Source organism: Cyclopterus lumpus, chromosome 14 (assembly GCF_009769545.1).
Source record: "Cyclopterus lumpus isolate fCycLum1 chromosome 14, fCycLum1.pri, whole genome shotgun sequence".
Taxonomy (NCBI): Eukaryota; Metazoa; Chordata; class Actinopteri; order Perciformes; family Cyclopteridae; genus Cyclopterus; species Cyclopterus lumpus.
This window is the reverse complement of record NC_046979.1, coordinates 14,476,752-14,488,774: the sequence shown is the minus strand read 5'-3', so window position 1 is coordinate 14,488,774 and position 12,023 is coordinate 14,476,752. Positions and strand designations below refer to the sequence as shown.

General features: G+C 42.1%; 1 protein-coding gene across 1 annotated transcript; it reads left to right on the top strand.

The window, feature by feature from the left end:
• The first annotated feature begins 474 nt into the window (after positions 1–474).
• Positions 475–11,931, top strand: LOC117742643 (beta,beta-carotene 9',10'-oxygenase-like). The gene is made up of 12 exons (XM_034550199.1): positions 475–584; positions 2,142–2,346; positions 2,421–2,632; positions 3,006–3,121; positions 3,273–3,375; positions 3,506–3,634; positions 3,738–3,898; positions 4,027–4,194; positions 4,472–4,609; positions 9,978–10,160; positions 10,528–10,638; positions 11,136–11,931. The coding sequence occupies exons 1-12, from the start codon at positions 557–559 to the stop codon at positions 11,250–11,252; spliced, it is 1,671 nt and encodes a 556-aa protein (XP_034406090.1). The 5' UTR covers positions 475–556; the 3' UTR covers positions 11,253–11,931.
• Positions 11,932–12,023: the final 92 nt, after the last annotated feature.

Genomic DNA, 12,023 nt, shown 5'->3' with positions numbered 1-12,023 from the left:
TATAGTGTGCATATATAGATGAAACCAGATTTGAGCACAAAACTAATTATACTTAAGTCAGTCTGCAAGTCAGCATTTGAGAACCAACACATTGAACCTGGATTTACAAACCTCAAATAATGTTTCTGTTCCTCTAAGTCTATACGTTTTCACTCAGGGAATTAAGACTGCCAACAGTGACAACAAACCTTTTGTCATAAATATACCTCCATAATAAACCTGACTCTGCAAATCTGGTAATCAGTCAAACTTGATCAGATTCAGCATGATGAAACATAGATAACATACTTTGTGCATGATCAGAGGAATGTACCTTAGTGTTCTCAAAAGTCAACTTCCAGACTCACGAACTGTCTCTTCGAGCCTCATCCACTGAGTACAGTCGAGGGCAGGACGGAACAGTATCTCGAGGGCAGCGCTCTCAAAAGCATGTTGCGCATGCTCAATATAACTATGACACGACCAGGTTACATAATGTCGTGTCGTGCATTTATAAAGTGGAGGAGGACTCAGACCTGGAGAGCAGTAGGTGCATCCATCCACGTTGACTGCTGACATGCCTCCCGTGAAGCTCGACACTTCAGGTAATTGCTCCTCTATTTTGTGTATTATTTACTGTGATGTCACAGACGAAACACGGCCGTTTATTCACCTGCTGTTGGTTCCGGAGCGGCGTTATTGCAGAACTGGGACATGCTAAGAACCATGTTGGACATGCACATTGTTATCTTGACATATTTATAGAATAAGTGCTGTTCTGGTTATTACTATATTGGCATCTATGTGTAGTGTTGATGCAGAATTGAGCGCGCCGATGGGTCCAGACTGCGCAGTAGGACTCGAGTCGGGTCAGGTTTCAGTTTACAGGCGACAAGTCCTTTTATGAGGGACTAAACTGCAGCTATAGTTGTTGAGAAAATGTAGCAATGACAATATGCTGTAATCAAGTTCAAGTACAGGTGCATTTTAATCGCAAAGTATACGGCCAGAGTGTTGGTGATGTGTACACATTCATAATGTTGAGTATCATACATTTGCCGGAAGTCACTTCTTCTCTACAGATGGTGGACTAGATATAACTGACGGTAAATAAGGTTATTGTTCCAACACACACTGTGATAAACAGGGCATCACTCACATGTGAAGAGAGCAATAATAACGCTTTTAATAGATCAAGTTGCATCTTGAAAAACAATATTTCCACATCTGCCCTTCATAATGGAGTTTAATGACCGTCTTGCAAAATAATTTCGTTAGGCGCTTCCACTGCAAACATGTTTTAACACATAAGGAAATAGAATACTCGCCTTTAAGGTGTGAATAACTATTTTGTTAAAGATTCCACAAATGACACCTGCTGCTTCTTCTTGTTTCATACTCTATGTGTTTTTTCAGAACAAATCGCATGGGATTTTTATGTGAACACATTTATATGTTTTAGATACTACACACAATAAAGCTTTTATTTTGGAAGTAAAAGGAATTCATAGGACCCTATAAATGGTCAAATTGAATTTGGATCCAATTGAACTGCTGACTGCTCTGTTACTACTGCCAATGTGAGACTGAGCTCCTTTGATTATTACCAACAGTACTAATGTTGTTCCTTAACTGTGATCCTGGGATAAATGCCATTCAGTGCATGCTCATAACGTAGACTGTGTTGACGTTGGAATTTAGTTTAGAGTACTGTGGTAAAAAGTTGACGAGCAGGTCTGGGTGACAACACTGTAGTGAAGCCAACCAAGACAAAGTCGGAGAGAGTTGTTATTTCTCCTTCTGAGGGAATTATCTGTAGTATAACTTTTCCCCAAATGCAGTGCTGCAAAAGCATCACAGTTTTCATGTTCATGGTCAGCTAGGACGGTGCGTTGGGTGCGGTGTACTTACAATTCTCTGACATTGTCCTCTGACATAATTAGACATTTAAAAAACATCAGCAGCTTATTTGTTGATCAGGGGAGGAATCGAAACAAGATTAACTTGTTTATAATTTTGTGCAGTCAACATGCATGTTTTATCTACCCATGCAAACATTATGGTTGCCTAATAGTTTGATTGTTAAAAAGATGGCCATCTCCCTATTGTACATCTTGTTTAGGTACAAATAATATGACATTGTATGTATGTGTTTCCTACAGATTATGCTAGGTCTGTTGACAATGGCAAGGCCAAGGAATGCATTACCTCAGCATTAACAGGACTGGAGACAATTGAACCTCTGGTGCGCTCTGTAGAAGAGACCCCTGAGCCAATCTCCACTGAAGTACAAGGCACCATTCCCTCCTGGATCAATGGCAAACTCCTTCGCAATGGCCCTGGGAAGTTTGAGTTTGGAAACACACAGTGAGTTGGAAACACCTCAAAGTACTGTTGCACAAACCAAAAAGTATCCAAGTTAAGTCTATGTTTCCTCATAGCTACAACCACTGGTTTGACGGCATGGCCATGCTACACCAGTTCAAGATCGCCAACGGTCAGGTGACTTACATGAGTCGGTTCCTAAACAGCGATGCCTACAAGAACAATAGTGAAAAGGACCGCATCGTGATGTCAGAATTTGGTACCCTTGCCATGGCCGACCCCTGTAAAAACATCTTCCAGCGCTTCCTGTCTCGCTTTGAGATGATGGGTGAGTACACTGAATAAGAAGGGATGGAATGAATTATGAATAAATAAAGGAGAGGGCTCAGACCAATCAACTGGGGTTGACTCATTGTGCAATCATCTTTTTTTCCCTGAGGCATAAATGAAAGTAAGTTGTAAGGAGTTTGTACAAACCCTGTCTTGCTTTATTTGAACTGAGGCCAGGGGTGGAGCCTCTGAAGTGCAGTGTGCAGAGGTTACATAATAACATGTGCAGCAGTGGGGGACCAGAAGAGCCATGTGCTGTACACCATGTCTTAGATTACAGACTTTGCAGAGCAACGTTTAATTAGATTTATGTTCTCAGAGGAAGACTTTCACGAAAAAGCCAGTAACTCTGTTTTTCCTCTCTGTTACAGCGCCCACGGACAATGCGAGTGTGAGCTTTGTGAAATACAAGGGTGACTACTTTGTCAGCACAGAGACAAACTTTATGCATAAAGTGAACCCAAATAACTTAGAAACATTGGAAAAGGTACCATCATGATCATCATGGAGTAGTAGATGTTAATATTAATGTCATTAATGATATGCTACATACAAACACACTATCTGTCTTCGGTCTTGTAGTTCAGTTATATCAGTTAAATCATCATCTTGCCGTCTTTCTCCACAATGTTTTGTAGGTGGACTGGAGCAAATTCATTGCTGTAAATGGAGCCACCGCCCACCCACACTATGACTCTGACGGTACCACCTACAATATGGGCAACTCCTATGGAAGCAAAGGTCAGTCCCATCGTCCACGGGACCCACATTAAGGTTTACATAAATCAACAGCTGAATGGTTTATCTCTCATCCTCCGTTATAAAAAGAAAAACATATTCAAATATAACAAAATGATCCCGGCTATTCCAGGAGCCCAGTACAACATCATTAGTGTGCCTCCCGAGAAGACAGACGCCAAAGACACCCTACAAGGAGCCAAAATACTCTGCTCTATTGCGCCTCGAAACAAGTCCCACCCCTCCTACTACCACAGCTTTGGTAAGCCAGCCTTCCTGGATTCATCATTCGTTTGTGATGTCTGCATCTTTCATGGCGATGGCCTCAGCTGAAAGGCCCTGTAACGCCTTTCTCCTGCATCCAGCCATGTCTGAGAACTACGTGGTGTTCATTGAGCAGCCGATTAAGATGGACCTGCTGAAGATAGTCACATGCAAGCTGAGGGGGAAGGCTTTGAGTGACGGCATCTACTGGGATCCCAAGCAGGACACTGTCTTCCATCTCGTTGACAAGCAATCAGGCGAGGTGGGATGTCACTGTTATCATTTAATTACACCTAATGTAGGAGACGCGATGGAAATTCTGATGGGGAAGGGGGGGTCCTCTTGCTTTGGATCCTTTGACATCATCTAATTGCATATTCTGCACTGCAGGTCAGCTCAGTGAAGTACCACACCAAAGCCATCTCCACCTTCCATCAGATCAACGCCTTCGAGGAAGATGGATTCTTGATGCTCGACATGTGCTGCTCAGAAGACGGCCAAGCCATCAACAACTACCTCATCCAGAACCTACGCAAGTCGGGAGACGCATTAGATGAGGTCACTAAATAATTACATGAGTCAACACTCTTAGATGAAGTAAAACAATAAATAACTGCTCAGCATTATGGGCTTTGTTAATCTTTTTCCTTTGTAATGAATAATTGCTGAATACTTAAGGAAGAACTTCTTTCAGCGTTCGGTCTGTCAATAGTTTAAAATCTGTTTATACAACAATCTGTTAGGTGTTGCTGTTTACGTCCCTTTGCATCAAGAGACGAAAAGAGGAACCCAGTTTCACCCATAAAGTATTGTTCCTGTGTGATGTGGTTCCCAGGTGTACAACACCATGAGCAGAGTATTCCCTCGGCGCTTTGTTCTTCCCCTTCACGTGAACGGGGAAAGCCCATCAGACCAGAACCTGAACACACGGCCCTTCAGTGCAGCCACGTGTGTCCAAATCAGCAAAGATAAGGTGAGTTGTTCAGTAATGCTCATATTCAATCAGAAGTATTCAGCTCCTTTGCTTGAGTAGAAGTAGCAATACCTTGATGTAAAAATACTCTAGTACAAGTCTTACAAAAAGTACAAATACAATACAATGAAACGGTGAATTATGTGTGATGAGGTATAGATGAATGCCTGTGGCTCAGGACCCGGATGGCCTGAGGGAAGAAACTCCTCCTCCTCCTTTCTGTTTTTGCCTCCTGTTTCCCAGTGTGTCCCTGTGTTTCCTTGTGTTTCCTTGTGTGTCCACGTGTTTCCTTGTGTTTCCCTGTGTTTCCTTGTGTTTCCTTGTGTGTCCACGTGTTTCCTTGTGTTTCCCTGTGTTTCCTTGTGTTTCCTTGTGTTTCCTTGTGTGTCCATGTGTTTCCTTGTGTTTCCTTGTGTTTCCCTGTGTTTCCTTGTGTTTCCTTGTGTTTTCCTGTGTTTCCTTGTGTTTCCTTGTGTTTCCTTGTGTGTCCATGTGTTTCCTTGTGTTTCCTTGTGTTTCCTTGTGTTTCCTTGTGTGTCCATGTGTTTCCTTGTGTTTCCCTGTGTTTCCTTGTGTTTCCTTGTGTTTCCTTGTGTTTTCCTGTGTTTCCTTGTGTTTCCTTGTTTTTTCCTTGTGTTTCCTTGTGTTTCCTTGTGTTTTCCTGTGTTTCCTTGTGTTTTCCTTGTGTTTCCTTGTGTTTCTTTGTGTTTCCCTGTGTTTCCTTGTGTTTCCTTGTGTTTCTCTGTTTCCCTGTGTTTCCTTGTGTTTCCTTGTGTTTCCTTGTGTGTCCATGTGTTTCCTTGTGTTTCCTTGTGTTTCTCTGTGTTTCCTTGTGTTTCCTTGTGTTTCCTTGTGTTTCCCTGTGTTTCCTTGTGTTTCCTTGTGTTTCCCTGTGTTTCCTTGTGTTTCCTTGTGTTTTCCTGTGTTTCCTTGTGTTTCCTTGTGTTTCTCTGTGTTTCCTTGTGTTTCCCTGTGTTTCCTTGTGTTTCCCTGTGTTTCCCTGTTTTTCCTTGTGTTTCCCTGTGTTTCCTTGTGTTTCCTTGTGTTTCCCTGTGTTTCCCTGTGTTTCCTTGTGTTTCCTTGTGTTTCCTTGTGTGTCCATGTGTTTCCTTGTGTGTCCATGTGTTTCCTTGTGTTTCCTTGTGTGTCCATGTGTTTCCTTGTGTTTCCTTGTGTTTCCCTGTGTTTCCTTGTGTTTCCTTGTGTGTCCATGTGTTTCCTTGTGTTTCCTTGTGTGTCCATGTGTTTCCTTGTGTTTCCTTGTGTTTCCTTGTGTTTCCCTGTGTTTCCTTGTGTTTCCTTGTGTTTCCCTGTGTTTCCTTGTGTTTTCCTGTGTTTCCTTGTGTTTCCTTGTGTTTCTCTGTGTTTCCTTGTGTTTCCCTGTGTTTCCTTGTGTTTCCTTGTGTTTCCCTGTGTTTCCTTGTGTTTCCTTGTGTTTCCCTGTGTTTCCCTGTGTTTCCTTGTGTTTCCTTGTGTGTCCATGTGTTTCCTTGTGTTTCCTTGTGTTTTCCTGTGTTTCCTTGTGTTTCCTTGTGTTTCCTTGTTTTTTCCTTGTGTTTCCTTGTGTTTTCCTGTGTTTCCTTGTGTTTCCTTGTGTTTTCCTTGTGTTTCCTTGTGTTTCCCTGTGTTTCCTTGTGTTTCCTTGTGTTTCTCTGTTTCCCTGTGTTTCCTTGTGTTTCCTTGTGTTTCCTTGTGTTTCCCTGTGTTTCCTTGTGTTTCCTTGTGTTTCCCTGTGTTTCCTTGTGTTTCCCTGTGTTTCCTTGTGTTTCCTTGTGTTTCTCTGTGTTTCCTTGTGTTTTCCTGTGTTTCCTTGTGTTTCCTTGTGTTTCCCTGTGTTTCCCTGTGTTTCCTTGTGTTTCCTTGTGTTTCCTTGTGTTTCCCTGTGTTTCCCTGTGTTTCCTTCTGTTTCCTTGTGTTTCCTTGTGTGTCCATGTGTTTTCCTGTGTTTCCTTGTGTTTCCTTGTGTTTCCCTGTGTTTCCCTGTGTTTCCTTGTGTTTCCCTGTGTTTCCTTGTGTTTCCTTGTGTTTCCCTGTGTTTCCTTGTGTTTCCTCGTGTGTCCATGTGTTTCCTTGTGTTTCCTTGTGTTTCCTTGTGTTTCCCTGTGTTTCCTTGTGTTTCCCTGTGTTTCCTTGTGTTTCCCTGTGTTTTCCTGTGTTTCCTTGTTTTTTCCTTGTGTTTTCCTTGTGTTTCCTTGTGTTTCCCTGTGTTTCCTTGTGTTTCCCTGTGTTTCCTTGTGTGTCCACGTGTTTCCTTGTGTTTCCTTGTGTTTCCTTGTGTTTCCCTGTGTTTCCTTGTGTTTCCTTGTGTTTCTCTGTGTTTCCTTGTGTTTCCTTGTGTTTCTCTGTGTTTCCTTGTGTTTCCTTGTGTTTCCCTGTGTTTCCTTGTGTTTTCCTGTGTTTCCCTGTGTTTCCTTGTGTTTCTCTGTGTTTCCCTGTGTTTCCTTGTGTTTCTCTGTGTTTCTCTGTGTTTCCTTGTGTTTCCCTGTGTTTCCTTGTGTTTCCCTGTGTTTCCCTGTGTTTCCTTGTGTTTCCCTGTGTTTCCTTGTGTTTCCTTGTGTTTCCTTGTGTTTTCCTTGTGTTTCCTTGTGTTTTCCTGTGTTTCCTTGTGTTTCTCTGTGTTTCCTTGTGTTTCTCTGTTTCCTTGTGTTTTCCTTGCGTTTCCTTGCGTTTCCTTGTGTTTCCTTGTGTTTCCTTGTGTTTTCCTGTGTTTCCTTGTGTTTCCTTGTGTTTCTCTGTGTTTCCTTGTGTTTCCTTGTGTTTCTCTGTTTCCTTGTGTTTTCCTGTGTTTCCTTGTGTTTCCTTGTGTTTCCTTGTGTTTTCCTGTGTTTCCTTGTGTTTCCTTGTCTTTCTCTGTGTTTCCTTGTGTTTCTCTGTTTCCTTGTGTTTTCCTGTGTTTCCTTGTGTTTCCTTGTGTTTCTCTGTGTTTCCTTGTGTTTCCTTGTGTTTCTCTGTTTCCTTGTGTTTTCCTGTGTTTCCTTGTGTTTCCTTGTGTTTCCTTGTGTTTCTCTGTGTTTCCTTGTGTTTCCCTGTGTTTCCTTGTGTTTCCTTGCGTTTCCTTGTGTTTCCTTGTGTTTTCCTTGTGTTTTCCTGTGTTTCCTTGTGTTTCCTTGTGTTTTCCTGTGTTTCCTTGTGTTTTCCTGTTTCCTTGTGTTTCCTTGTGTTTCCCTGTGTTTCTCTGTGTTTCCTTGTGTTTCCTTGTGTTTCTCTGTGTTTCTCTGTGTTTCCTTGTGTTTCCTTGTGTTTTCCTGTGTTTCCTTGTGTTTCCTTGTGTTTCTCTGTGTTTCCTTGTGTTTCTCTGTTTCCTTGTGTTTTCCTGTGTTTCCTTGTGTTTCCTTGTGTTTCTCTGTGTTTCCTTGTGTTTCCTTGTGTTTCTCTGTTTCCTTGTGTTTTCCTGTGTTTCCTTGTGTTTCCTTGTGTTTCCTTGTGTTTCTCTGTGTTTCCTTGTGTTTCCCTGTGTTTCCTTGTGTTTCCTTGCGTTTCCTTGTGTTTCCTTGTGTTTTCCTTGTGTTTTCCTGTGTTTCCTTGTGTTTTCCTGTGTTTCCTTGTGTTTCCTTGTGTTTTCCTGTTTCCTTGTGTTTCCTTGTGTTTCCCTGTGTTTCTCTGTGTTTCCTTGTGTTTCCCTGTGTTTCCTTGTGTTTCCTTGTGTTTCTCTGTGTTTCTCTGTGTTTCCTTGTGTTTCTCTGTTTCCTTGTGTTTCCTTGTGTTTCCCTGTGTTTCCTTGTGTTTCCTTGTGTTTCCTTGTGTTTCTCTGTGTTTCTCTGTGTTTCCTTGTGTTTCCCTGTGTTTCCTTGTGTTTCCTTGTGTTTCTCTGTGTTTCTCTGTGTTTCCTTGTGTTTCTCTGTTTCCTTGTGTTTCCTTGTGTTTCCCTGTGTTTCTCTGTGTTTCCTTGTGTTTCCCTGTGTTTCCTTGTGTTTCCTTGTGTTTCTCTGTGTTTCTCTGTGTTTCCTTGTGTTTCTCTGTTTCCTTGTGTTTCCTTGTGTTTCTCTGTTTCCTTGTGTTTCCCTGTGTTTCTCTGTGTTTCCTTGTGTTTCTCTGTTTCCTTGTGTTTCCTTGTGTTTCCCTGTGTTTCCTTGTGTTTCCCTGTGTTTCCTTGTGTTTCTCTGTTTCCTTGTGTTTCCTTGTGTTTCTCTGTGTTTCCCTGTGTTTCCCTGTGTTTCCGTGATTCTCTGTGTTTCTGTCACGGATCGAAGACCAGGGACCCAAGCACAATGGATGAAACAGAGTAAGCAAATAATAATCCTTTACTGGAGTGGAACGGCAGGAACAGAACAGACAGAAACAGGGACACAGACTATGGAACGCTGGAGAACTTGGTCTCAAAACACAAGACAATCTGGCAGAGGACAAGTGCAAGTGAGGGAACCTAAGTAGTGAGTGACTAACGAGGGAATGGGTTGCAGGTGAGATGGGCGTGAGAACCAGGTGAAGGGAATGAAGGATGATCAGGTGTGAATGACCGGGTCTGAATTGACAAGAGAGTTAATAGACAAACAGATATAATGAAAACAACTATTAACAGAAAGAAGGTGTGGAGCTGAACTGTTACACTTTCTCTGTGTTTCCTTCTGTTCCCTGTGTTTCTCTGTGTTTCCTTCTGTTCCCTGTGTTTCTCTGTGTTTCCTTCTGTTCACTGTGTTTCCTCGTGTTTCCTTGTGTTTATCTGTGTTTCCCAGTGGTTCCCTGTGTTTCCTTGTGTTCCCTTGTGTTTCTCTGTGTTTCCTTCTGTTCACTGTGTTTCCTCGTGTTTCCTTGTGTTTATCTGTGTTTCCCAGTGGTTCCCTGTGTTTCCTTGTGTTCCCTTGTGTTTCTCTGTGTTTCCCTGTGTTTCTCAGTGTTTCCCTGTGTTTCCTCGTCCACTGAGTCTCTTGTTTCCCCCCCTATCTGTCTCTGTGTGTGGTGTGGGCGTGGCTCCTACCTGCTTTCCTCCCTCCTGATTACGGCTCATTTACCTCACCTGTCTCGTCTGTTTAGCTGGCTTCCATCTTCTCATCAACTCAGCAGTATCACCGCCCCGGCTTTCCGTTCACTCGTCGCCAATGTCTAGTAGAGCTGAGAGTTCACATCAGGTGGCACGTGCAGGTGTATAGCACCAGGTGGGGCAGCTTATAGGCATTGTAGGTAGTAAAGACGCTGAAGGGCTTCCTTCACCAACATGCTGACGTAAGAGCACCATGATACATCCTCTGTGATGCAGACGTCCAGGTGTCTGACGCTGTCCACCTTCTCCACAGGTGCCACGCTGAAGTGTGTTATAATAAATTCACATCATTACAAATTCCGTTCACAGCCATCCACTGAAGCTTGTGTGAACTGATGGAGGCCCGTTGATCAAGTGACCGTAGAACGTTGATCCGCTCTTTGTCAACAGGTGTTCTGCCAACACGAGGATCTCCATGGAGACGACCTCCTCGAGTACGGTGGCCTGGAGTTCCCTCAGATCAACTATCGGAGATGTAACACACGGCCATACCGTTATTTCTATGGCTGTGGCTTCAGACACCTGGTGGGAGACTCACTGCTCAAGATGGACCTGAAGGACAAGACACTCAAGGTGTGTGTGTGTGTGTGTGTTGGGGGAGGAGGATTCTATGTCAATGACTATATTCATGCCAACATAAAATCCTCCTCATCATGGAAAATAACGTACTTAATGCTATATCGTAAGATATTCATTTAATGCTGAAATCTTGATCAACAACTAAATAAAAGTCTTAATTCTCCCATTGACAAACACAAATAAATGATAATAATGAAGATGTTAAAATGAACACTGTGGTTTATTTGAAGTATAATATTCTACACCAACTACTCTTAAAATTAGTAAAGGTACGATATACCACTGTTTGTGACTATAATTATCGTGTGTGTGTGTGTGTGTGTGTGTGTGTGTGTGTGTGTGTGTGCGTGTGTGAGCTCAGGTTTGGTACCAGAAGGGTTTCTTCCCGTCAGAGCCTGCGTTTGTGCCGTCACCTGATGCCGTGGAAGAGGACGATGGGCTCATCCTCTCCGTGGTTCTCTGCCCCTCTCAGGTAAGACTCTGTTTCTGAGGAGGAACTGGAATTATAAGAAAAAAGGTTGGAAATAAAAGTGCTGCTGCCTCCGGTTACATCAGTGTTATTATCTGCCATGTCACTATTTATCTATAACAGCAGCAGGCCTGTAAATCCAACTTAATTTTCTCTTCCAAGTTTGGTATTAAGTGGACACATAACTCATCATCAATATTCATGAGGGAGATTAAATATGCATTAATGAATTGACACACAATTCATTTAGATTGTTTCAAGATCAAAAGAGCATTTAAGCTCAAATTAAACTGTCGTAATCAGCGGCTGCTGACAGCAGAGAAAACAAAAAACATCACTAATATAGAAAATAAAATGATTCATTTATGTATGCCCTCTTGTTTTTGGATGAAGAGCAGCATGTATCTGAACTGTCCATTTCCGTTGCATCAGTGAGCCATTTGTGTCATGAGATGTTTCGGTCCTCTTTGTTAGTAAATCCGCTGATCTTGTCTCTCCAGGATAAAGGAGCCTTCCTCTTGGTTTTGGATGCAAAGAACTTTGAAGAACTGGCACGAGCCTACGTGCCTGTAAATATGGCTTATGGCTTCCATGGTACCTTCGAGGCCTCTGCATAAACCTGTTTCTGTTACATTCAAAGTGTTTCTTCAATGAGTCTAATACAAAGAATACCAAATTCAGCGATAATCATTATAACTACTATATTCCTGATGGTACTGCTGCTCTACGAAGAAAGATGCAGCGTTCTGTTAAGCTGTGTTTACACTGCACGACTCGACCCGACTCACTCTGGTACCAGGTCTTCTTCTCGAGGCCGTGTTCTCACTCTCCGCTGGTCGCTGTAGCAACGGCAGGTGAAACTGTTGTGACATCATCTTAAGCGGTATACTCTGTGAATCCTTTCAATGGCAACCAAACAAAGGAACTTCTGCACAGTTTACAGCATAATGTACGTTGTTTGTAGTGTATGCCATAGTTTTGCGAGCCATTTAAAAAAAAAAAAGAATCGGGGTAGAATTCATTAAATATTATGGTTGCTATTGACTTGGATTTGGTGGTATCTAGCAGTGTGGTCACAGATATGTTATAGTACTAAACAAATGGTTTGGTTTGTGGTAACATCCAACCCAAGGCTAATGGCATTAAGAACCCCAATAAACTCATAATGTTTTGTATTATTATTAATTATTATTATTGTTATACTTTTATTAACCTTTTACTGGTGAGTTATTATACTGTAGAAATCCAACTTGCATGATGCTCCAAACACAGTGTCAAATTAACATTTCATTTCAATACATTATTTTGTTACTTGAACTATATATATATATATATATATATATATATATATATATATATATATTAAATACAGAGTTCATACTATTTTA